At 41.4% G+C, this 27,155-nt stretch overlaps 1 protein-coding gene across 7 annotated transcripts in view; it reads left to right on the top strand.

The window, feature by feature from the left end:
* FGD3 (FYVE, RhoGEF and PH domain containing 3) overlaps positions 1 to 27,155 on the top strand; it is a 102,542-nt gene that overhangs the window by 42,704 nt on the left and 32,683 nt on the right. For 6 of the 7 annotated variants that reach the window (XR_005602960.1, XM_039558966.1, XM_039558965.1 and 3 more), the window contains exons 2-7: positions 11,046 to 11,216; positions 14,409 to 14,577; positions 15,668 to 16,265; positions 22,973 to 23,062; positions 24,272 to 24,408; positions 25,486 to 25,642. Coding sequence is in view for 6 of the 7 variants with exons in the window: in XM_039558966.1 (XP_039414900.1) it covers positions 11,046 to 11,216; positions 14,409 to 14,577; positions 15,668 to 16,265; positions 22,973 to 23,062; positions 24,272 to 24,408; positions 25,486 to 25,642 (1,322 nt within the window). In the remaining variant the exon portion in view is untranslated. Of the gene's footprint in view, positions 1 to 5,838; positions 5,960 to 11,045; positions 11,217 to 14,408; positions 14,578 to 15,667; positions 16,266 to 22,972; positions 23,063 to 24,271; positions 24,409 to 25,485; positions 25,643 to 27,155 lie in introns of those variants that run through there. The other variant, XM_019292028.3, reaches the window with a different exon arrangement.

Here is a 27,155-nt window from a genome sequence, read left to right on the forward strand (position 1 = left end):
TTAGCCTGAAATAGATCTTTGACTTGCACAATCAGTGTAATTATAAATTAGGACTCTTTCATCATAATGAAAAACCTTTTACTTGTCAAGGGAAAAAAAAAAAGCATGTCTGTGCTCATCTAAGAGGAAAGTCTCAGGAATGCTAAACAAAGATTCTGCCTGCATCCCTTCATTGGGATCCAGTGTGTGCATCTTAGAGGTGATATAGACATCTGACGTCAGTGAACGCTCTGAGGCTGTCAGGCAAAATGACAGCTTCAGCTTGGGAAATCCATGGTGAAAATGCATTTATAGTTGCAGCTACACACTGCACCTCATGCTCAGCTGCCTTTGGCTGCTCTCTGAGGACACTGTATAGGGATTAGTTTTGTATGGAGTATTCCCTTCTGGGAGACCAGGAGTAGTCCATGGATAAGCATCCCTGTGTCATGCAGGAAGCAGCCAGACTAAATCTGGCGATCAGAGCTAAATTGAGTTAACAACCAGAAACATGAGATGCAAAGTGAGTTTGAATGGGGGAGAGGCAGGAGGAGGAAAAGGTGTTGAAATGCTGCTGCTGTGCTGAAGGACCCCACAGTGGTGGTGTGTGGGACTTGTCCTGTGCGTCAGAGAAATGCCATTGCTTCTGCTGACCTAGCTAGAATGAGAAGGATGAGGGTAAAATTATGATGAGAAATACTTGGCTATAATTAAAACTTCCTTAGAAAGTGTTCTAGTCTGTTTCAAGTGCTTACCTTAATTTTTACTCTGGGCATGTTATCTGCCCAGTACTCAATCCTGAACTCAAGAAAAAATTAGGGAGAAAGGCCCATTATCTTCTATTTTCAATGAATCCTTTTGCAAAAGAGAAAAGCAAAGCAAAACACAGTCTTACTAATTCATGGGTTCTGGGTTTCATGTTAATTGTAATGAAGTACATGAATGAAAACCTAATTCTCCTTTCCCCTTCTAAATTAGGTACCTGCAACAACTTAAGATGGACTTTGATGTCTGGACCTTGGTATCTGCACCTTGGCCAATGCAGGAATTAAGTCTTGAAATCTACTGCTGAAGTTAAACTAGTTGCTGTGCATTTCAGCACACAAAAGTAGGACAAGACTTGTATTCACCAAAGAGATGAGTCTGGCTGCTCATCCCTTCTTACCTTGTTTTCTCTAGTTCTCTAGGAACAGCATTTGACAGCCTCGTGTGATGGTTGAATCTCCTGATGTGTGCTGTGAGCAGTGTTCTGGCAGGGCTTTTGTCACCTGCAATGTCAGGCTGGCTGACATCTGCCCCAGGCTTCTTCTCCTTTACTTTGTCACTCTTTATGCCTCAGTCTTTTCATGTCATCTAACCTGCTTTTCTTACTGGGTGGAAGAGTCTCAGGGGTTTTTCTCTTTTACCTTTGATCTTGGTGTCACAGAAAGTTACTGTGCTGATTAGTTTAGCCTAATTAAACTGTGCCATTTGGGGAGAAGAGTCAGCTAAATACTTCCTCCAGAAGAACGAGATTTTCAGAGCCTGTTTGTTACACTTTGTTAAATCATAAAAGTTTGTGACTGCCTTCCGTTTATGGGGATTTGATTTTCACTATCCCCTAATGTTTATTCTCTGTATGTCAATATGAAAAGCAGGCCAAGTGTAAATATTGAGAAGACTATAGCTAAATGCAGGAATTTGCTTACCAAAGAACAGTCTCCAGCACTAAATGGAGAGATTAAACATGTTTTTTCAAATTGGAAATGTGTTTCCTGTGTGCCTTGCGGGAATGTCACCAGAGGCTTGAAGTCATAATGCCAAAGTTTGGGACCAGATCTGTAAGATATGCCCGAATTCTGAGGTATGATAGAAATGCTAATGCAAAAGTTACTGGTGGGCACCTGTGTCCAAGTAAACTGAGAGATGAAATCTAAGGCCAGACTGGTACTCTCCAGAGGGATACAAATATGAACAAAATAAGAAAGAATAACTGTGGTACAAGTTTGTCACAGAACAGCATGAAAGAACTTGAGAGTTACCACTTAGGTGGGTGTCAGTCTCTTCTCCCAGGTAGCAAGTGACAAGATAAGATGAAACAGCCTCAAATTGTGCCAGGGGAGGTTTAGGTTGGATATTAGGGAAAATTTCCTCACTGAAAAGGGGGTCAAGCCTGGCACAGGCTGCCCAGGACAGTGGTGGAGTGTTCAAAAATGTGTGGAGGTGACACCTGGGGGACATTGGTTCGTGGTGAACATGCAGGTGGTGAGGGGATTGATGGTTCAACCTGGTGATCTTAGAGATCTTTTCCAATCTTAACCATTCTATGATTCTGTGATACTGTGGAGGAGCACACAACCTTGTTATTGGTTCAGGACATTGTAGTTCGTTATCTGTGTAGTTCGTTATCATAGCAGCACTACAGAAACAGATCTAGAAATTACAATATTTGTGTTAAAACACATGAGAGAACGTATATGACTACTTAAAAAAATCCCCCAAGCCCCCCAAAATCCATCAGTCCTCATCTATACTTCAGCAGAGTTCAAATTATAAACACTTAGAAGTTATTGGCAAGGAAATAATTATATGTGGAGTTTTCCACTCTTGGGATTTGCATCTGTCCAGTGCTTTGATAACAGTGATGCACAGCAAGGAGCTGCTTCCCCCCCAGTCCCTCCTTCTCTGCAGGAGGTGGTAAGCCTGGACTTGTCCGTGGGCTGTCAGCCTGGTTGAGCTGGGTGCCTTCCTACAAAGAGGTTTCAGTACAACCCTACCATATGGGGCTGACTCCTGTGGCTGAAGGGAGCAGGGGCTGTGCAGCCAACAGCGTGTCCTCAGTGTCCATGTGGATGCTAACAGAGGACTCAGTTAAAACACAGTAGAAACACAAGAGCTTTTTTTTTTAACTTTGTACCAACAACCTCAGGAGCTGAAGGTAAGTGCTTGCTAACTGCAGTACCACATCCTGTTTCATACAGGAAAAAAAAATTTTTATTTTGGGGCTTTATTGTGCCTGATGTTAGTCCTGGGGGAGAATATATTCTGTGGTGCTTTACTTTGTTTTTTCTCGTTTTCCTTTTGAGTGAATTTATTCTGTTCTCAGTATGGCTTTTCTGGTTGTTTCTTCCACTCTTCAGGCCTCCTTGGAATCACCAGGGTTGGAAGCTGGTCCTTCTTCCCATTCGGCTGATGTGTTTTTCCCCTTGATTCATTTTTGGCAAGAATTTGCTTGGCAGCCTGCTACAAAATAAAAATAAAATAAGAAATACCACTTTTCTTCTTTGCTAGGGAAAGATGACCTTTCATACAGTTAATGACAGATTCTGGTTTTTTGTCCTGGAAGGGAGTTTAAATTTTCTCTGTTAGTGGCATGTTGAGTTGATCCTGTATTACATCTCAACAGATGTTATCATTGCCACTTTGGTGGAAGCAGCATATTCGACTGGCCTTGGAAGGATCCTTGCTTTGTGCTGTCTGTGGGGGATGTGGTGGCCAGCTGTACTCAGAGCAACATAAAAAGCCTGAAACTAGAAGTGAATGCCTGCTTGATTTTTTTGTCTGGGTTTTTTTTTTTTCCTTGCCCCAGTGTAAGGTTGTATGTAATGACTTTCGACTGGTAGGATTTCTGAGACATGCCTGCATTTTTGCCTTTCCTTTATCTTGTCTTTGGGTAAGTATGAAGATCTTGGCAGGGATTTGGTTTACACATCTGTGTTAAGTAGTGCTGTAATACAGAATTAGGTGTTGAAGCTCCTCATTTTTGTCACTCAGAAATCTTCTCCTGACCACTGTAATTATATAAATATAGAGCAAACATTTAAGAATCACTTTTATAGCCAGTTTTAATAGCAGTTTGCCAGCTAACCTGTGTCTAAGGGAAAGGCCCTAGTGCCCAAGCTGCCCCTGCAACGGTAGGGGGTCAGAGAGCCTGTTCTGACAATGCATTCCTGCTTCATGTAGAACTAACTGTGCCCGCAGTGCTTCTGGCTGGACAAATGTGGGTCTGGAGTGTGAGGTTTTTCCATTTACATGCAGGATAGAAAATGAGGACTGTGCTGTAGTACCCTGTCTGGGGAGCATTGAGTGGGACAAGGAGTGTGTTTTATTGTTGTGAGGGAAGGGCTGATGTAGGTCTGTTGAAAAGCTAATTCTTTAAATGGAAGTATACCAGATTAAATGAGTAATTAAAATTCTGTAATGATTTCTTTAAAGCAGTTGTGGAGAAATCCCTGGCTGCAGGATCAAATGTGAAATGTCCCAGAGGCAGAGGACTGTTGGAATAGCATTGCACAGGTACCTGAATTAGGTGCTGTTCCGCATAGGGCAATAAAAAAAAGATTGCAATGACAGATACAGAAACTGCACTGAAATGAGTGTGTAAAAGAGGTGTTTACTAATTGTATGTGAAAACCTGCTCGAGAAGAACAGAAGTCAGAGCTGAAAACTCCTTTCTCCAGAATATGTCTGTTGTGATTCAGATGATGAGAGACGTAAGGTGTTTGCCAGTGCTGGTAAAGCACAGCCTTTATTAGGATTACCTTGCAGGTGTGTACCTTAGGAGAATCTAATGAGAATAAAGGTAGGGTATCTTGATGCAGGTTTATGGAAGATACAATGTTAATGATGTTCAGTAGTGACACTCAAGATGCTACAGAAACATCTGTTAGTGAAAGCATCCTCATCTAAGGCATTTAAAATTAGTCAGAACAGGATAAAAGTACACCAAATCCCAAAATCCCAAATCCTACTGTTACAGGTCTAGGGAAACTATTGGTCCTTCTTATGCTTTATATGCACAATTTTTTTTTAATTTCAGCTATGTGGTTCTTTCTGTGAAAAACTCTTTTTTTCGTGTCTGTATTTCTGTGGTGGTATGAGGTGGACTGAATATACCAAATTTCTGGCAGCCCTGCTCAGACCGAGCGATTTGGCATGGTTTGCCAACATTGTGGTTTTTTGTAAGAACCCAAAGCAGCAGCTCCTCTGTGGATCCTCAGAGATGGCGGCTGCCCTGAAATGCAGCGTTTATACGAAAATTTTAGATTTTGCTTTGTCCTTTATCGTTTCCCATGGAGATTCTGATGGGAGAGCAGGATAGGGGAAGAAGAAGCTTTGAACATTTTCAAGACATTTGATATAAAGCTTTTAACAAACTCCATCCCTTGCTGGTAGAATTGCATTTATTGTCACTTTTATGGTTTCTCATTTCCCTTCTCAGACTGTGAAGCAGACTGAGAGTTTGCGTGCTGAGAACTGTGTTTTTGCTGGTTTCCATGACGTTACTGCTGTTACTGACTGTTCTTGCATTAATATCGAACTGTATCTAAGCAAAAAGCTCTATAAAAATATGAAGGAGGCCTACAAGAGAGCTGGAGAGGGACTTTTTACAAAGGTATGTAGTGATAGAACAAGGGGGAATGGCTTTGAACTAAAAGCGCTCAGGCTTAGGTTGGATATAAGGAAGAAATTCTTCTCTGTGAGGTTGGTGAAGTCCTGGCACAGGCTGCCTGGAGAAGCTCTGGCTGTTCCATCTCTGGAAGTTTCCAAGAACAGGTTGAATGGGACTCTGAGCAACCTGGTCTAGTGGAAGGGGGTTGGAAGAAGATGGTGTTTGTCTAAGGTTTCTTCTACTCCAAACCATTCCGAGACTCTATGATTCCATGATCTAGCTTTCTCTTTTCTATTTCAGAAAGAGTCAGGCTTCTAAACCATCCACATCCTTTGTATTGCCTTTCAGATAGTTTGAAACTCAAACCCAGCAGTAATCTCCTGTGACTTGTGCTTAGCACAGCTCCTCCACGGGCATTTGCCACGTTTATATGCTTTGACTCACCAACCGCAGTGGTGGTCGGAAGTGAGCTGGGGGAGGTCAGTTCCTGTGAACATGGCGTTTAACCCATGAAGTGAAAGCTGCAGCAGGAGCTGCTCTTCCTTCTTTTTGGTTGTCTTAGATCTTAAGCAAGTAAGAAAAAATATGTGAACTTCTGCTCAAGCACAAGTAAGTGATATGCCTTTCTTTTGGTGGGGAATCGCAGTCCATGCCAGATTCTTGCTTGCTTTGAAACATAATGTTTGCTTGATTGCATCTGTTTCTGAAAGCTTATGGCGATGACTTTGCTGTCACTCTTTTTTGCTGAATTTAATGTTTTGGAATGCCAGAAAATTGTAAGCTAATAGTTGTCAGTGTCACTGAGCTGGGTTTTATAGCAGGGCTGTACAGCCCCACCACACACTGCCTTACAACCCTGCCGAGGTCTCAGCTGGGCCATGGACAGGAGGAAGAGGTGAGCTTTAAGTGGGTTTGAGGAAAATACTGGAGTTAATAAAGCAGCACAAGAGGAAGAAATAGGGTATACCTGGTAGCAGAGTGGGAAAGGCTTTGTGCTCCTTGCTGAGCAGAAGGAGAGGGCTGGGAGCTAATCTAGGGTGGGGCAAGGTGTGAAACAGCCGAAGGAGCTGTAGGCTTGCTTTGTTTCAGGGGAATACTGCAAAATCTCTTCCTCTTAACAGAGGGCTAGAGGAGAAGTCCTGTGGGTTGGCTAATGTAGGATGTGCCAAACCCAGAGACTGTCATAACATTTCAGGTTCTTGCTGCTATCACAGACCTAAAAGGTATTTTTTTATTTTAAACTGGGGTTATTTTTGAACATAGCTACATAGGGACTGAGTGTCAAATACAAGATCCTTACCTGGCTTGTGTTGTGGTAGAAAACCCTGAGATCTGGAGTTTAACCACTTGGGCTCAACTGCTCTCTTTACTACTAAACTTAGTGGAGCACCCAAAATCCTTGTATTTTATCTTGGTCTACTAGAAAAAAGTATTTGTAGCCTTCAAGTTTCTGACTGCGTCTAAGGGAAATATTTCAAAAATACAGACTTTCTTCTGGGTGCAGTTAGTGAGGATAAGAGGAGACACTCAAGAAAGTTCTCTGTGCCATGATGTTCCTGGTGGCTTTGAATTCTGTCAGAAAAACTGATGTTACTTTTCCAATTCAGTGAAAATACAAATTGTAGCTCAACTGAGGCATTTCAGAAGTTTTGTTTAAGTTTTGCCTTAGCCAAAGCCTAAAATACCTATTATTTTATTAAAATAATACAAAAAATTACCTCTGAAAAGAAGAATAATCTGGGTCTTCTTTGCTTGGATTGAACAGAGGAATTATAAGCATCATTGTTCATGTGAGTAGAATTACAAGCCAGACATGAAATACTTGAGTTTAAATATATTAGAAGCACAAGGAGTGCACAGAGTAAACCTGAATCTCAGGGCAGGATTTTATGAGTTTGGAAGTGCATGCTCAGGTTTTTGGAGTGCCTGCTGTGAGCAGCTGGGGGGTACTGGCACATTCCACAATACTGTGACCAGTGGGTCCATACGTAATACAACAAATGCTAACATCAGACTCGTTTCCAACCCACTCTGGGCAGCTCTGTTGTTAACTCTTTGTGCCTCACTTTGGGCAAATAAGGCTGTTGTGGTATAGGACTGGTATTCCCCATTTTAGTGTTCCACTGAAACACTCCAAATCATGTGTCACTTGCTCACTCTACCGTCCCCCTCTCCCTCCCCTTTGGTGGCTGGAGAGGAGAATTGGAGGAAAAAAGGTAAAGATCAGGAGTCGAGATAAGAGCAGCTTACTAGAAACAGCAATGAAGTAAGAAACAAAGGGTAACAGCAACAATATTAATAACAGAGGGTACAAGAGAGCTGAATGATTCATGCACGAGCACTCACCCTGTGGAAACCGGCAAAACCCCAACCACCCCCCAGGGTACCCGAACTGAAAGAGGCCTCTTCCCCTCGGTATGGAATAACCTCCAGGTCCCGGCCATGCCCCTCCTGGCTACTGCAACAATCAGCCCTGTCCTGGCCACAGCCAGGACACTGGTCTAGGAAGAATTTTCCTTATCCAACAATGGACCAAAACTCAAGGAGGAGGCAGTTCTTTGTTGAGTCCTGCAGGTTTGGTGGGTGCCAGAGAGCAGGCAATAGGGGCCCATCACAGGCTCCCACTTCTGGAAACATGTGGCAGAACCAGATGTCTTGGGAGTGATTACCTGAATCTTATGTTGTCCCTCTCATCTCCCATTCCCAGTAGCACCTGTAATGCACTTGGCAAACTGGGTTTTACTTTCAGATAGTTTCGTGTGAAATAATCCAGTAAATCTTGTTTTCACGAGTCATTTTATAGCACTTAAAAAAATATGTAAGGAATTTTTGACTTCTGCGCAAAAGCAGTCCTTAAGGGCCACATCAAAGATGAAGAGAGAGAACCAGCTTGGTTTAAATTAAATAAAAAGAATGAAAGCCACTTCTGTGCTTTGCCCCTGCGTATTATTCTTGATTTAGGGCCAGCACTACATTTGATGTGTAAGGCACTTGTGTCTTTCCAAGTTCCTCTTCTTTCCTGGTGCTTATCAATTTTTTTTTCTGCCTTGTGCCCTTTGGATACTTTGGATCCTCTTGGTTAATGGGAAGTAGCATAAGACCTCATGAAGTATTTACTCTGCAAATGCCTCTGAGCACAAGTCCTAAAACATTCAGAGCCAAGTTTTGGGCAAGATGGATGTGTTGGTTGAGTAATTACCAGTGGAGGATCCTGTGCCATGATTGTTTGACAGGATTACACAGTAGAAGAAAAAAATTTATGTCTGAATTTATAAAATAAAGGTCAAAACACTCTATTTGCAGTACTGTAAGCAGCTTGTTAGAGGTTTTAACCTAGACAAAAGAGGTGTCTGGTGGGGCCACACATTTGAAACTAATGAAGGAGCCACTAGCTCATTGTTTTCAGTAAAAAAAGTAAGGTGGTTGGGCCTGCATTCACAGCGATGAATCCCAGGAGGAAAGAAAAAGGAATTGGGTTTTAATTCCTTTTGAAACTTCACAAAATTATACCAACAGGCTAGTCCTTTTTTGTGGCAGTGGTTGAAGAAGAATGGGGAATGCTTAGGGTAACTGGTACCTTACCCAAAGTCAGCATAGGGTAGCTGGGCTCGTCTTAAGATGATCAACTGGGGATCCCCCAGGAATGTGGTGCTTGAGGGCAGGAGAAGCTGTGGCTCTCCTCCTTCAGCTGCTGTGGGGGACTGTGGACATGTCTGCCATCTACCAGGACTTCAGTGCTTTGCCAGAGCTGACACTGCTGCCATGCTTGTGTCATCAAACAACATAGCATGGGTTAGAGGGGTCTTCTAGTATTTTCTAGAGCTGTGGTAGGTGCAGAGATTTGTCCACTGAGGAATTGGATCACTGAAACAATTTTTGAGAAAATACAACATTGCTAGATTGCATTCCAGTCACACGATGGTGAATACCTGCTGAAATATTGAGCTCTGTTTTCTGCATGCTGCCCTTTTAATTTTCTCAAATTCAGGTTTTTCCCTTGTGTGCTGTTTTAATTTCTGGCTGTGTTGAGCTACTGTTCATAAGGAAGAAGTCCCAGTCCTTCCCCTTAAAATCTGGCCTGTGGCAGCACTGCTCCCTCACAGGGAGGTTTTGGCACCCAAAGCCAAGCCATCAGTGCAAATTCTATCAGTCATGATGTATTTGCAATAATCTATTAATCTGCTCTAACAATCTTTTCTGTTTTCACAGCATTTTTCTGGTAAGTGAAATTATATTTGAATAGAACCTAGTACTTATAATTTCCTGTTTTTAGCTGGAAGGATGTTTTAATAGCTGGTCTCAAATCTGCTGAAAAGAAGATTTTTGTGGTAGAAATGCTAATGAAGCTTCAACCAGCAACAACTGGCAGCCATATATGGGGAATTCAGGGATTGTATATTTGGGTGGCAGAGATCAGTAAGTAGATTTGTGCCATCTGAATCTACTTTGACAACAAAATCTGCAGTCTGCATGGCTCAGACTCCAGGGGCTTTATTCAAAAGGTCACATCCTGATTTAATACCATTAATATAAATCCAGAATAATTTAGTTGATGTGAATGAGAGTGCTTTTCATTTCAGGTTTTTGATCTTAATAGGAATCTGGCTGAAAGTAGGTTTCACTTTTGAAGCTAAAGCCATGTTTTTGAAGACATTGCAGAAAGGCAAAGACTGGTTTTTCACCTTTAGGCGAATCCTTTCTATGTGATGCAGGCTACCCTCCACTCTAGTGAGATTCTGGTAAATTCAGCTAGTCCATTTTAAGACAGTAATAGGGAAAGAATGTTTGTCATGTTCTCTTTGCCCTTTTTTAGTGCATTTATGTTCAAATTTCTAAATTTGTTGTGTTTTTCATTTCTGAGTACTTCCAGAAGCCTATATATTCTTATGCTCATATACAGCAATTTTAAACCACATTCCTTTTTAAACTCTTTTTTTTAACCTTCTCATGACACACTAATAAAGCTGATGTGAGGGTTTCATGTAGGCTTGCCACAAGTCCAAAAAACTCCAAATCAAATACTGCAGGATCCGTGATAGTTTGTTTTCTGAGTCCCCAGAGAAGTGAATCGACAATGTTAAACTAAAGACCAACAATCATTATTAATCACTTCTGTGTTGACACTAGATGGTATCTTAATGGTGTCTTCTAGACCGGAGCATTTTGCAGGCATGTTAATATTTTATATAAGGAGGAGTAATAAATAGGGATAAAATACAACTTGAGTGGTTAAATCCAAAGAAATGGCACTTGTACCATCCCCACCACGTGGAACACATTTCTAAATCACCCTAATTTAGTTGTATTTTACCAAGTAACACGATGTTATATGCTATAGCACTTGTGGCTCTGTTTGGAGAAATCCTTTTGAAGTGGTTTTTAACTTTTATATTTGCTCTTTTATTTTGGGTGTCTGTAGTAAAGAAATAAATAATTAATTGAAGACAGAATGGCTGAAATTCTGCCTATCTTACCAGTCAGGCAGTTTAACAGGATTATTAAGGCTGGATATATTGGTTGTAATCACTTGTGAGTGGCTGGTTTTGAGTAATAACTGTGAATGGCTCACCCCTCTCATACCCCCCTTCCCTTCCTCAGGAACTTGAATGGGTGACATACCTCCAGAAGTAGCACAAATTTTCTTCAGGATCAATAGAACAAGATAAATACTGACTTCTTTCCCTCCTTCCCTCAGGTTGCCCGTGCTCTCCTTTCCAAATCAAATGTAACATTGACTCCAATCCAGTGTTGGAAGCATGTGGGGAGCTGCAGCACATCAGCTCAGCGCAATGTCTCCATCAGGCTGGAAGGAAACCCAAAACCAAAACTGCACTGGCCAAAATGCATCCTCTGCAGAAACCCCAAGGCAAGTGGCTTTGTCCTCCTAGAAATTGTACAAGCTTCTATTGCACAGAAAGTGTAATATTTTAAAATTACTGTTTCAATTTGAGTCACAGCAAAATAGTTACTTTTACATTGTAATGTATAGCTGGTGAGGTTTTATTATCTTCATTTTCCAATGTTAGATAGCCACTTAGAGAAGCCTTCAAGAAGAAATTGATTCAGCAATAACCAATTACTTAACTTGTCACTTTATATTGCTTGTCCTGTCGTTATACCTCATGCAGCTGTGAAGTGTAAGTTGGATTTAACAATATTGTTTACATTGTTGATAATTTTTTTAAAAAGTAATTTAGGTAGTAATATCTTATTGTTTAAACCTGATCTGCTTTCCATATATTGTAAGAACTATGTATGGCAACAGGAAATGCCTAAATGGAACAAATGTATTTTGAAAATATGAAATAGAAGCTAAACCAATCACGTGTGGGCTGTGGTACTTCCAGAGAACTGCCAGCTAATAGTCAAATAGGTGGCAATCCCAAAGTATGATGGAAGAGGAGTCAGAAAGAAGCATGTTCCAGATGGTCTCCAGATGTTCTTCTGGTCTCCCCAGGCTTCTGAATTCTACAGAAAAGACTGCAGCAAATTTCTTGAAAGAGTATAAATTGTTTTCATGTTTCTTCATCAGTGAAATCACATGTGGTCTCTGTAATGCCAGTTTGCCAAGTACCCTACTCTCACCACCCTGTGCTTTGTAGAATTGATTACACTTATGTATGTAATGGGTGCTTGCCTCAAGGGATTTGGGGATGCAAAAAGCATGGAGTTTGAGAGGTGTTTGGAACAAAAGAAGCTAAGAAGATCAAGAAGCTTAGTATCAAGAAGATACTAAGATCATAAATTGAAATGTTTAGAAGATATGGGTCCATGTGATAGATGGTCATTGTCATCTGAAAAAGAAGGTATTTTAGTGTTGTACACACTGAGATGTTGCACCACCACCCCCTCCCAATTATAATATCTATACAAAAGCAATTCAACCTTAAACAACAACAAAGAAAGCATTGTATTTTCTGCTTCTGGAAGTAAACCTTAAACATTAAATTAATATACTACTTCATGCTTGAAACATCTCACAAGGTCTGTATCTTTATGGAGCTTTCACCTAGAGGTCTTGGTAGCTCAGGTTTAATTAGTGGTTGTTCCTTGAATGTTGTTTGCCTCCATGCTGATGTCTCTATTTCTCAACATTACTTCAGTAAGTAAAAATTCAGAATTAATAAAAATATTTTCCTGCTTCCTTTTGGTCCAGTGCAGAGTGTGTTGTCTGAGGTGATTCAGATGAATCCACTAACGGAAAGACATCAAATGTTTACATGGACAGCAGTGACACCCAGTATAAATGCTTTGATATTATTTTAAAACCTTTGGGTGTTATGGACCAGGGCCAACTTTGACGGTCTGATGGGGTATGTGGGGTAGGTTCTGACATGTCTGCCTGCTGCACTATGCACCTTCTGTAAGGAGCACAGAGCTTGTCTTTGGCTAGATGAGCCAGATGGCTTTGTGGATACTTGTTTTTAGGTTGTTTTTTATTTTTACAAGGAGAAATATGGCCAGACACTCACTGGTCACATGGTGTGCCCATGAAAACCTGGTGAACAAAACATAGATCTCCACCAGCCCATTTATATGCAAGAAGATTTTCTTTTCCTGCTTCCCTGTTATTCCTGCATAAGATAGGGCTTGTTAGAAGTCTTTTCAAAATTGGACTTTAACACCTTTATTTTAAGATGGGAATTTCAGATGGTTTTGGAGACTAGGTAAATCTGTCCTCTCATAGGAAGTGTCTTCTTAAAGCTCAGATCCTTAGAAAAATTGGTTTTATTCTTTCATGTTGAAATAAACTCAGTAATGCAGGGAGTTTAAAATCTGACCTATACTCAGAACTCCAAAATGCTTTAACAGCTCTTCATCATTGACCTCAGGAAATGTCTGTCTATGGACTACTATGGCAGCTGCCCATCTGCTGGAGCAGGGCAGACATCTGGGCTGATGTGGATCTTAGAAGAGATGCAGAGCCTTCTGCAAGGAAGGGACAATTGGAGTTGACTTTTTGGGTGCATACGCCTCTGTTTATCCTCCTAAAGCAAGTAACCCTGGAATTACATTCAGAACAGTTGCTAACTCAAGCCCCATTACAATGCTGATCACATGTGCCAAATGGATTATCAAAGTCAGAAATGGTTGAAAGAAACTGTTCTTGAAAATGTTTTTTAATACAACATGTAGTTAGAATTTCCTCATTTAGCATGTCAACTCATTGGATAGTCTAGATTGGCAGTGCTACTCCAAGCAGTGTGTGCTTTGGGAACAATCCCACAATCGGTTTTCCTGCCTTCCAGTGTCATTTCTGCCTATGGGAGTTGCATGAGTTACTGCCTGTGTATGATAAACCATTTACTCTGCAATCAATGGAAGATCTGAATACATTTTTTTAAAAGACATTACATTTTAATGCCATTTTTTCTAAATACTGTGTTAAACTTTGTACCTTGGCCTCCTTGTGAGTCCTGAAGCGGAATGTGAGTGTTCTTACAATACTTGTTTTATTTATATCATATGCAATGCAGCATAGGACCAAAAGAGGAAGGAAATTCGTGAAGACTGCTACACCACAGAAGAGAGGGGGGAGGGAGAAGGAGAGGAAGAAAAGCTGTTATGTTCTGCCTGTGGCGTTTTTGACCAAGCAAATATAAGGCACTGAAATGCATGCTGGGTTGGGTTTTGATGGTTTGTTTTGGGATGTGGTTCATCCCTCTGCCTTTTTTTTTCCCCAATATAAGAGATTCAATGGGGCACCAGCATTTTGAGAAGTCATGGAAGGGGAAACTCATTAGTGTGATTGAGATGGCAAGCAAACTTGCAAACTGAAGTGTAAGCTGTGCATCCTGTTTAGTAACAAGGAAGCGGTGCAGTGCTGCAAGCCGCCCGGTTTGTTAGCGCAGCTAAGCCAGCTGTAGAAACACAAAATAGAAACGTGTCATTTTTCTTTAGCAGCTTCCTTTGGTGTAAGCAATTCTTCAGGACTGCACCTGTGCTGTTTATAAAAAATGGGGAAAGAATGCATATCTCTTGGTCTGGATTTTGTTTCCAGTTTAGGATAAAGAAGATGGAGATTTATCCTCCTGTTTTTTCCCTTCTCTTTCATTAGTACCTCCTAAGCCTGTCCATCTCAAACCTGGGCAGGAAAGAATTCCTCCTGCACCGTCTCGGCCTTTGCCAGCTGATCCCAAGTCATCAAGGAGCTTAGCACCTGGAGAGGAAGAAATACCAATATCAGCAGGAGTCAACACGCTCATTGAGAAATTTGAAAGTATTAGGTAAATATGGCTTTGTGAGATTTGGTCTCATCTCCCTTTCCTGCATTTTTAACTTAGGCTATAATAGTAGAAAACATTAACTGTAATGATCACATAGAAAATCCTCTTGGGATGTTTTCTACTGGAAGTGCAAAGCTTCACTGAGGACAAAGTATCTTTTTCTAAAAGCTGTGAATTTTAGTTTGTTGTATACAGTTGTGCTTAAGGAGCTTAAGACCTGCTAAATTTGGTAAGATTCTAGAAGAGGCAAGTAGCCCACAGTCTGCTTTCTGTAAGCTGGCTTGATGTGGGAATTGCATCATAGGAATTTGATTGTTATATGAAATAATTGAGTTTTCTGTCTAAGATATAATAAACATCAGATCTTGCTTCTTGGAGGCAGGGAGGGGCATAGTGTACTGTGAAACAGTGTTGTGTAGAACAGCAGCTGTTCTGAAACTTTGTATATGAAAGACCCTAAACTGGATAAAATATATGTATTTTGCTGTAAAACCAGCTCATTTTATGAACACATGAAAACTTTCCCTGAAGAATAAATCTGCCGGATGGAGCTAAGTGATGGGTTGTTTGTTGTTTTGTCCACAAAGAGGGAGATGAAGACAGGCACCATACTGTGCCTTGGAGTGTGTTGTCACCTGGGTGAACCTGGTGTCTTTCAAAGAGGAAAAGTAGTGCCTTCCCATGCTTCAGTACACCCTCTCTGACAGAAAATACCTTGTCCCAAAGGCTTGGTTCTGTTGAAGAATGAGAGTTCCTGTTTAAATGAGCCCAGAACCAGCTCCTTCTTTTTAAAGGCTATTCCTTCTTCTCCAAACCCTCAAACCAGACTGTTCTTCAAGGTGACATGGGAAGCACTAAAGGCCCAGGATTCTGGTGGTACCATTTCAGTAGAATGTATGGGTGATGTTTTTTTATTGGATGTTGTTGGGTGGTCATTATTATTGCAATGTGTGCACGCTCTTGCCTCCTGGGTTTGTCAGTGGGGTGCAAGAAATACAACTTGAATCAAATGACAGTCAGACCGTCTCTTTCAGGGCACTCGTGAAACCTGAGTGTTAATATGACTGTGGTGCTTTCTCTTCACCCACAGGCAACCTGTTCATGTTCTTCAAAGAAACCAGCTAAATTTAGCTCTTAAGATGGAGCCTGTCCTGGACTCATCCAAGCAGACGAGCTCATGTGACTGTGACACAGCGGCTTCCAGTGGCTCTTCCACAAATGACAAAACTGAACTGGATGAAGCTGAGCCCAACATACCATGCACTATGGATCTAACTAACACAGACATAATGAAAATTAAAGAGCTGAGCATAGGTGATAACAAAAGCCATGAAGACTGTACTGCTGTGGCTGTGAGCAAAGAGCCCGAAGAGGAGCTTGGCAACAAAGACTCAACTGCAGAACTGAATGGGAATGGTAAAATTCCCAACAGAGACAGTGGCATTGACAGTCCTTCTTGTAGCGTGGCCGGGGAAACATTCCCCAGTGAAGAAGGGGCAGAGCAGAAGAAGCCCAGCATGGCTGGGAACCCAGGAGAGGCAGAACCTGACAGAAAGGGCACCAAACCTTCCTCTGCGGAGCAGAAGAGAGACTCCACGCAGGATGAGGACAGTGACATTGATGAAGGAAGCAGTGAGGAGCAAGAGATAGCAGAAGTGCCAAAGTTAGAGTATTTGGATGTAAACAAGGTAAGGGAGTTGGTTCATTGCTATCAAGTGCTCGGAAACCAGTTCCTGACACTTGCAAGAGGTCTCTTGCGTCCCTTTCATATGTTGTTTGGATTATTTGTTTGATTGGTTTTTCATCAAAGGATCATGATAGTCAGTATCATTTCCTGCTTTATGAAGGCCCTAACTTGCTCCTGACCTAGATAGTTTTTTTTAGAAATGTTCCCATCTTGCTTTAAAAGGTCTCATATAAGAGAATCCATCACAGCCAGACGTAAGCTGCTAAAATTCATATACTTTTGTAGGTCAAGACTCCCACCTCGTATCTGTTGTTTGGGTTTGTCTAGGTTCAGCTTGTTAGAGCACGTTGTTTTCCATGGGGCTTTGTGTTATTCAGAGAGCTAATTGAATAGCGCATCCTGCAGGGTCAGGGCCTTGCATCTGAGTAGAACAGGCACGATCAGAGTCTTGTCTCACACAAAATTTAGAGTGTTTTTTACAAAAACCTGTGCTTTTGTTGGTGTGACCACTTCTTGAGTGCAAAGAAGTTGTTTCAATGTCAAATTACTCTTCAGGAATCTGTAGCTAGAAAAGAGCTATTTCTTTGATTCTAGACTAATGTAGTCCAGGCCATTGTGTATTTGCAGCAGCTATGCAAGATTACTGACAGATTCCTTTGTTATCAGTTTATCAAGACAGTTATTTTTAGAAATAGTGCTGTTAAAATGGATTAGATTTTTCCAGAAAAACAAAATGGAATATTGCAAAATATCTGCAAAATATTCCACTTTTTGCAATTTTTCTTTGGTGGGTCTTTTTGTTTGTATTTGGGGGTGTTTGGGTTTGTTAGGTTATTTTCCCCCCAAGCTATGATGACAGTAAAGTTAATACATGGGATTTTTGTGTTTTGAAGAATATGATGAGCAGCTGCAGCTAATAGCTAGTGAAGTGCACTAGCACTATAGCTAGTGAAGTGCAGCGTCCATACCTCAGTTTGTACAAATGGGGTGGTTCTGTTGAAATCACCAAGTATATAATGATTTGTGGCTGCCAAGAGCTTGTCCCTCGGGAAATGTGGACATTAGAATGCATTTCTTAGTTTCTAGGTCAATCAGCTGGTGACTGTAAAAGAATGATGAAAATGGCATGCAGGTAAGTGGTGTGCACAAAGTTCTGCACCTCAGAGCTCGACAAGAGTGTGTTTATACATACATACACACACGGTAACAGTCTTTGTTTCATATTCATAATGTGTATGTGTGTGCATGTGTGCAACTGAAGTATTATTTAAAGGATATGTTGTTAGTTGTAACAGACCAGCAAGAAGCCATAGAATCGTAGAATATCCTGAGTTGGAAGGAACCCATAAAGATCATCAAAGTCCAACTCCTGGAAAATAATACATTACATTAAAAAATCTTTAATCTGGTAATTAAATTTACAGTTTGGACTAGGAATATGTGACAACCCCAAGCTGAGCATGATTGAGAAGTGCTTTGTTGGCAAATACCAATATTTTGTAAGATATTGATGATTTGGTGGCTGGTTTTAAGTCTTGTTCCTTAGGTTAAGTGTCCACATAGTAGGAAATAAGGATGACAAAACACAAAGTTATGAGGTTGTAATTCTCTGGAGCTCACCTGTTGAATTTGTGAGAGAGGTATCTCCAGAAGAAACTCGTTTGTTTTGGTTTTTTGTATTACCCTTCTTCCTGAGGTGCATTTATATGATACACTGCAGGTTTTCCCCTTGCAATTTGAGTTGATTTCCCCTTCCAAAAGGCAGTTTTGAGGATGACCAAGGTACACTAAGTCACCTTGCTTTTGCAGCCACATAGAGGAGGAAGGCTGAGAGAGCAGCTGCCTCTTCTTCAGTGTAAAGATTGTGCCCTCTTCTGGGACATACTGGGTGAAGCCAATTTCTGTGTCAAGTGTCAGCATAAAATCACAGAATCACTAAGGTTGGAAAAGATCTCCAAGATCATTGAGTCCAGCCACTACCCTAACACTGACAGATCCATCACTACACTGTGTCCCTAAGCACCACATTTTCCTGTTTTTTGAACACTTACAGGGGTGGTGACTCCACCACTTCCCTGGGCAGCCTCTTCCAATGCCCAAGAGACTTTTTCCTGATATTCAATCTAAACATCCCCTGGCACAACTTGAGGTCATTTCCTGCTCCCCCCTTTGATTCCATTGCAGATTTGGGGCACTACAGACTCAGGGTTAGTGTGAAGGGCCATAGCTTCCAGCAAGCAGAGCTAATGTGATTCAAAGTTGACTTGTTCCATGGTTATTCTTAGGCTGGAATTTCACATCACCCTTGGCAAAATTGATAATTTTCCTGCTTGAAGGAAGAGAGGAGAGTTCAGTTGGCACCAGCTGCTGGCTTGGGAGCTGGGGAGAGACCTCATCTCCTTCAGACAGCCTTAAGTTGGGAGAGTCTTTTTCCTGCATTCCCCCTCCTACCCCTAGTACCAGGCTTTGCAGCTGCACCATGAAGGTAATCAGTGGTCTCATTAAATATGCAAGTTGTTACAGTTGGAGGAGGATGCATTAGTACAGCTGCAGAGTGATTTAATGATGGCTCAGTAACTCCTAGGATATCAGGGTAAGTGAAGCTCATGAACAACTATTCTTTTCTACTTCAGATATCTCTCCATCTTCCACCCAAGCTTTCACACAACCCATGGCTGGGGAAGGTAACCTTGCCTGACGTGCTTGGTATTTTTTATTTAGTCTAGGTTTAGCTCTGCAGTGATGTGACGTCCTTTAGGAGTCTGCAGCAGTCTAACAGGGCGCACTATTAGCACAAATTATGTTGTAAAATCTCGGGAGTGACTTACTGGGATTTCCAGTTATCTTTTACCAAAATGAAAATGAACAAGGGGAGCTTATTAGTTTTGGTAAAGTCTTAGAAAATGTCAGGAAGTGATGCCCATTAACCTTGATGGTTACAAAGAAAAGAAGTGACAGGAAAGTGAGACTGAGGGACTGTCATGCTCCAAAGTCCCAAGACTTCTGCTGAGAAGCCTGAGAGACTGAGTAATGCTTCTGGGAGGGCTATCAGTGGTTCATAGCTTTTTATTTAGGTATTTTTTCACCAAGAGTAATATATGCTCATTTGTAATCACCAAAAAAAAGATTTTTTCCATCTGTCCTGCTTTCTGCTGTGTAAATGTTAACAATGGAGTATTATATGGGTCTCATGCATTCACTGACACATGCTTCCATTCTGCCTGTACGTGGCTGGAGTTTCACTTCTAATTTCATTGTCCAGTGTGTGTTGTAAAATTTGGCCTGCAGTCCTGCTACTTAGACCTTTGGGCGAGATTATCTCCAAGTATATTCTGGAAAAAAGGTCCATAGGTCAATGTTTTAGTCATAATGCTGGTTGAGAAAATTCAGATATGCCATCGTCATCATCATGATATTTGGTTTAAATATCTTAAGGAAAATGAGATCTCAGTGCAACAAAGACAACCAAGCATATCATAACTTTTCCATATTGTTTTCAGCATTGTTGAGTAGGAAGTGGTCTATAATCTTTTGGGACTTTTTGTGTTCTTTGTAGGGCTGACTGGTGGGGTTTTGAAGCAAAACCGTGTGTGATTTAAGCTCTATCCCAGCAGTTCTCTTGCAAGATTTGCTGAAAGCTCTGTGTGAGAGACATGCTGGCTGAATATAGTTGCACACACCCGTTGTATGAAAAATGGTTGCGGCAGGACATTGCCCAAGTTTTCTCGTGTTAAGCTTTGTATGTACTTAAAATTTTAGTTTCAAATTTGCTTTTTTTGTGATAGACAGGTCAGTCTTTGCCTCCATGAATCCTTGGCCCAGCCACACCCCTGGGCGTCCAGCTGGATTGTGGCCACTTAATTGCACAAAGCCGACCAGTGTGTGCCAATCTGTGCCTGTGACTGGCGTATTTGAGCTGCAAATGTATTCCAAGCGTGAATCTGACCTTCATGGGAAGCTGGTTCTGTTTGTTTTCAGGCTGTTGTTTCCTTTTATTTAAAATGTTTTATGGACAGTTGCAGCTGAAAATGGATTTTTGAATCTTCCACAAAGAAATGAAAGAGCATCGTCCTGCTTTGAGCACTGCAGTGAACTTTCTGTGTTGTGAAGTCAACACCTCCCTCTTCGGTTTTCTCATCTTTCTCGTCACCCCACCAGCTCAACTGTTCCGTCCAGCCTCTGCAGTAGATATAAGGTTCTAGTGTATGACTGCACAGGAGATACTGTGGCTGTGACGAGCAGTCAGCCAGCAAGAGCACTGCGCAAAGCAGAGCATAATCTCAGTTTGCAAATTTATTTTACTTTTCCTTCAGAAACATGGACCATGAAACATCCCGTTCCTAGTGAAATGAATGATGGCTCAGGCTTTGCTAAAGCTGTCCTGCCATGGCAAAAAATGAAGTTAGAAGAATGGGACTGCCTCACATTTAATTAATCTACCATTTAATTTAAAACATTATGCCCAATAAAAGGCAAATATGTTGCAAATTTGTCTGAGAAATGTGCCTATCTACCTCTCTGCCTAGCAGAGAGAGCAACTGAAGATAGAGTCACCCTGTAAAACTGAGCTCAAGCTGAGTCTATTCAACACTTGTGTGGTATTTAAGCAGATGTCAGCAAGTTTTTTTGAAATATAAACTGTATTACAGATGGTGAAGGTCAGGAGGTTAAAACGTGCGTGCACTATATAAAGATTTACTTCTGAGTACAAATGTATTTGGTTGGAAATAAGTATTTTTCCAATTCTGAATTCAAACAACTCAAAGGATGCTCTTGGTGGTTGGCATGCTAGCTGGTTACATCAGTGCCTTTCATCTGAGCGCTCCTTTGTGCCCAGCAAAACCAGCAGATAAATTCTTTATCAGTGAGAGATCCTTGTAGTTACTGGGTTTGATTGGCTAGCAGTGCACTTCAGTGTAAACTGTAATAAGATGTATTTGCTTGGAACAATTTCAAAACTTATTGTGCTGCGATTTTTTTTGTCTTCCCCTAAATATTAATACATATTGAAAGGACCAGGATGTTGTGTAGCATGTTGAAAGATCTTAAAAGAATATTTGAAATGACTTGGAATAATTTGAGTGGCAGGGCAGACTAAGCCCATGTCAAACCTTCACTCATGTCATGTTTGCCTGTCTCCAGATTTGTGCCTGGAAAAAGAGGGATTGCTTCAAAGGAAGTCTGATGTTTCTTCAAATAAAGAAAAGCTATTCACTTTCCTTCAATAATACTTACATCATGGAGTTGTGGGTACTTCATGCCAAGTGACAGATCATTCCATGTAGGATAACTGTGGATCTGATTTGAGTTCATGGCTCTCTTTGAAAAGCCTTTGAGGCTTTCAGTTGTACTGCAGTTTGTCTGAGTGTGTGTGGGGGATGGGGGGTTTAAATTTTTCTCATCAACTTTATTTGGAAACAAAATAAGGTGTTGAAGAAGCTTAAAGAGAGCCTTTATTTGATACTTTCCAACAATCTGACGGTGGCCCACAGGGTTATGTCTAGAAGTCCTTGCCCCAAATGTGAGCACGAGAGACAGGCATTTGGGATGGAGCACTGCTGCTGGTGACAGGCCCAGGTGCTTCCTGAACTGGAAATTGCCTCATGTGTTTAATTCAGCTGAATTTTGACTCTATGGATATTTCTGGTTCTTTTGCGAACCTGTGTGAAGGTTATTGCCGGCAGTGTTGCGTTGCTTGAGGAAGCAGCTCCTGAAGCAGCACCTTGGTGATTTTATTTGATGCCCTTCAGTTTTCCCATAGAAATAGTGATTAATTGTGCCCAGTTGATGTTCTCCATTCCAGGAATCATTAATGCACCTCTTACCTTCATTGGCTTTGTCTTTTTTTCTGGATCCAGCCCAGTATAGTTTCCCTACATTTGATCATCCTTGCTGCCCATTTTCCATGTTTGTATTCCCGAACACAAGCTCTGTTCTGGACTGGTTTCATTAGATGTAGGCATGATGTTTAAAGTCTAACACTTTAAAAGAGTGTTGGGAAGCTCAAGCCTGTATTCTAGTAATTCAGGTGTTTTTAAGCACTTAGCGAGCAAAGGGTCTATGTAGCTTTTGGCTAAACTGTGCTTAAAGTGGGTGCTTTATAACTGTATATAGGGTTTTTAAGTAGTCATTTCTCATTCTACTTTTTAAAATGAGCTTGATGAATGGCTTCACTGAGTGATTTGGGTTACCTTGATGAAAATTCTTTCCAGGGAATTGGGCCATGTTTAAAGCTGCACAAAAATCTTAGAAATGTGCCATAGAGAGTAATGCTGTGTTGGTCAAGTTAGAAATCTGGCCAAACAGCCTGGTTTCTAGTTTTTGTTTTAGTTACAGGACTTGAGTCCAAAAAGGAGAACAGTTGGTTTACAGTCTATTGCTGTGTTTTTCAAATAGACTAGACTTATTTCCAGGTTTAGAGGATGTTTCTGTTCTTTTTGTAAAACCATACTGAGTTCAAGTGATGTTCTGACCGGCCACTGATTGCATTACTAATTGCTCTTTCAGAAAACAGCATTAAAAATGTCTCTGGAGCAAAGTGATCTTTTGAGGGATGTGGAGCGGATTCTGAAATGTGTTAACCTCTTTCACTCCAGGCTCCTCTTCTGGTAGGGATTTTGGCCACTGACAAAATGAAAAAGAGAACAGTTGGTGGAACTTAAGTGTGTAGGTGCAGATGGATTGTGTAATTTGTAACTGTTTTTTCAGTGCACAGAGCCCCAACAGCTATTCAACATCGCCAATGAGCTGCTCCAAACAGAAGAAGCGTATGTTAAAAGACTCCACCTCTTGGACCAGGTAATTCCATTTTGAATTAACTCTCCATTCTTTTCAGTGAGCAGCAATGATGTCGCCTGTCCATTGCCTAAGCTATAACTCAATATACTGCAAATGCTGTGCGTAGGTGGAAGATGGAGTTTGCTCGCCAGGCTGTGTGCCATGGGTTCCAGAGGCGAGCTTTGGGCAAGAAGGTTCTCCGAGAAGGAACCAGAGGATTGGGATGACAGAAAGGGGAATGGGAGAGCAGCAGCCCAAGAAACAGACATTGACAGCATTTGGTTCCTCCCTGGGTGTATGAGGGAGGAAACAACAGGGACAATGAAGGCACTAAGAAATGATGAAATCTGTGATTGCTCTTTGATGTGCAAGAAGTTGGTTGTACTAAAATCAGGCCACACGTGTCAGCCCCATGCTTACAATGAACTATTTTTTTACCACTGTGTTTTGTAATTGTTGTCCATCATGTTTACACATGGGGAAGAAGTAAAACTGGTGTGATGAGTCTGAACTTTCTTCCCCATAGACTTTGACTTGACGCTACACAATTCAGGCATTTCTATAATTATCCCAAAGAAAAAAACCCATGAATGTGCAGGAAGGAAATAAAAATGAGGATGAGACACATTGCTAGCCAAGTGCTTTTAAAAAATGAGTAGAAGGAAAAAAAAATTAGAAATCTGTGGCCTGGCTAGCAATATCGTTAGAAGCTGTAACTTGGAGAGCCCTTCTCCCTCCAACTCTTGGAGCTCTATGGAAGACTTGCAGTGTTTGTATTAGATGAGCAGAGACTGTTTCTAGACCACAGAAATCTAGGGAATGTCTTTCCCTTTTGTTTGGTACAGTGTAATTTTTCCTACTGAGAAAAACCCAAGCACATGGTTTATTTTGCTTTGTGTAAATAGCAGTAAATGCTTTTGAGGGACTGAATGTTCTTTGCAGCTTGCACTCCCAAATATGAGATGTCTGATCTCAGTAATTTCAATCTTTTTTTAATTACAGCTCAGATTTTCCTAGGTTTTTTATGGCCTATAGTGATATATCTAACCCTGGGTGACAGTGGGCTTAAGTTTCGTGAACCTTCTGAAGACTCCAAGGACTGGCTACCAGGGATCAGATCCTGTAGCTCTGTTCTAAGCAGTCAGCTTTGCAAAACTGCAATCTAAAATCAGCATGTCTAGGACTGATTTTTGTAAAGAAATGTTGGTACTGTCTTGTTGCCTTCTGCAGGTTTTTTGCACTAAATTGTCCGAAGCAGGGATTTCATCTGAAGTGATAACAGGCATCTTCTCAAACATTTCTTCCATCTATTGTTTCCATGGACAATTTCTTCTTCCTGAGCTCAAAACAAGAATTACACAAGAATGGTAGGTAGCTGTCATTATAATTATGTAAAAAATACATTTTCAAGAAACTAAAGCAACCATAAGGCCTAGTCTACTTCAGAATTTTTTACTGTTTAATGCAGTAGTTACAGTAGTTATTTAATATGTTAATATGAAGTCTCTCAAACATTTCTGACTTAAAGAGTAGGCCTGAGCACTCAAAATTTCCAGAATACATTGTGAGCATTTTTTCAGTTCAAAGTATTGCCGGGGCTGTTTTCCTTACTGCATTCCAGCTCTCCTATTATTGCAGTACTACGAAATTGCAGTACTAGGAAGGAATGAAATTGTTTGTTTTGACCCCATAGCTGAAATAAATATTTTCAAATACCAATTAAAATTTGGCCACTATAATAAGTTGAAGGTGGGACTTGCTGATTTTGGAGGTCTTTTCCAATCTTAATGATTCTATGATTCTGTAGGTTGTAGATAAGTCAGAAATGCAGTGATAGGTAGAAAGGTTAATTGTAAATTAACCTAGGAAACCTGATTTGAGGGGACACACTGGCTGCACAGTGTCCTGCAAGCTTCTTAACTGGCTAAAGAGGGTCTTGCACGGGCAGAGTGGGGAAGAATGGCTGGCTCTCTGCCTGGCCCTGACTTTGGAGGAGAGAGATGTGTGGCTACTGCTGCTCCAGCCTGGGGTTGCTGGCCCCTAGGGATTCAGCTGAACTGAACTATCTCTTTGCATTAAAACCACTTCAGATGTTTGGCTGTGGTGGAAAAGGTTATTTTTAATATGTAAAAGTTTCCCACAAGGTTTTGTGCCGGGCAGAAGAGATATATAGATGTTCCTTTAATGATGTGTAGTCAGTCTGCTCTTCACTTAAGACAGTGAGGGCAGAAATATCGTCCCTTGTACATGAGGATTCATCTTTGAAGTTTCATCTAGGGTATTGTATAGATTACCTTAAACTAAACTTAGCCTGTCTTGATTGCACATATGTTTAAGTGCTTGTGCTTGTGGGAGACAACTGTGGAAATCTTACAGCTGTGTTTTCTGTCTGAAGATACTATTGATTCCAGAGGTTTCAGTACTTACCTGTCTCTTTGCCATAGGAGTGTCAACCCACGGCTAGGAGATATCCTGCAGAAACTTGCTCCTTTTCTGAAAATGTATGGAGAATATGTAAAGAACTTTGACAGGGCAATGGACATAGTGAACACATGTATGCAGCGGTCCTCTCCCTTCAAAGATGTTGTTCAGAATATACAGGTATGTTAATTGTTAATTGGCATAATAGGACTCGGAGATTGTTGTGGTTTAGGAGTGATGCTCCCCAATTTAGAGTCTTCAAAACCACACTGCCTCTCCCTTGCTTCCCCCCTCTGCCCTTTTTCCCTCCCCCTCCCCCTGCAGTGGCTGAAGAGGAGAGCTGGAGGCACAAAAGGCAAAGATCATGGGTTGGGGTAAGAACAATTTACTGGAAAGGCCAATGAGATAAGAAAACGAACAGTAAGAACAAAAATATTAATAATAAAAGTGCACTAAAGAAAAAGTGCAGTGCTCAATCCCACTACAGCCACATCACCCAAACCACTCTCTCCGGTCAGGACCAGCATCACCCAAACTGCTCTGTGGGTCACATTTGCTCCGCCATAAGAAAGCTTCTCCTCTGAAGTGAGACCCTCTCTTCCAGCCTGGCAATGACCTGAGGTGTTATCCAATAACACTGGGGTCCTGGGCACACCCCCTACTGTTGACTGCAAAAAATTAACTCTGTGCTGGCCAGAACCAGGAATGAGAGATCCTCACTTAATTCAGTGTGTGTTTCCCAGTTCATGACACACATTGTCAAGATAATAAGACACTAATACTAAAAATACACTATTTTAGTGGCATTCCTTTCTTCTCTTTTGCTGGTTCAAAGATTTCACACACAGCTTCTTTCCAGTCAAGCTTTTATTTTTTAATTTTTTTTTTTTTTTAATATGGCTTTAAATGACAGAGGGCAGGGTTAGATGGGATATTGGAAAGTAACTCTTCCCTGGGTGGGGGGGGGGGGGGTGGGGGTGAGGCCCTGGCACACGCTGCCCAGAAAAGCTGTGGCTGCCCCATCCCTGGAAGTGTTCAAGACCAGGCTGGATGGGGCTTGCAGCAACCTGGGATAGTGGACACGGGTTGGACTGGATGGTCTTCAAGGTCCCTTCCAACCCAAACCATTCCAAGATTCTGTGGTTTAAGAGGAGTATCAGAAGTCACAGAATGAAACTTCACCCTTGGCCCAGTAATTCTGACTCTTTTGGATTTGTCTCCCTCATTTCTAATTTTATTTTTTTTTTAAATTAATACATTTTCATTTTGAAGTGGGTGGGTTTGAGTTTGGACATGTCACTGACAGCATCTCCTGTTTGTCTGGTTTTCCTGAGGCTTCCAAAGTGACACACAGCTTGTGGGATCATAGCTCCACAGGAGGATGCTTAACATGGATTTTCATGTGTTTTCTCATAATTACACGGAAAGCTGCTCAGGGAGAGGGGAAGAGCTCCGGTTACGCTGATGTATCCATAAAACTGCTCTATCCTGCTCGGCCCCTGGGCCAGCTGAAGAGATGCAGGCTCCAGCACGCTCATGAGCATCCCTTCGGCACTCCTGGGAAAGGAGATACCATCCTTTGGGAGGGGAGGGCTGGCAAGGAGTGGGTTAAGCTTGAGCAGGGAGCGCAGCTGCCTGCCCTAAATGGGAGGATTGTGGCTGGGCCAGCTGTCAGGAATCAAGTAATCCCCTA

Source organism: Corvus cornix, chromosome 12 (genome assembly GCF_000738735.6).
Source record: "Corvus cornix cornix isolate S_Up_H32 chromosome 12, ASM73873v5, whole genome shotgun sequence".
Taxonomy (NCBI): Eukaryota; Metazoa; Chordata; class Aves; order Passeriformes; family Corvidae; genus Corvus; species Corvus cornix.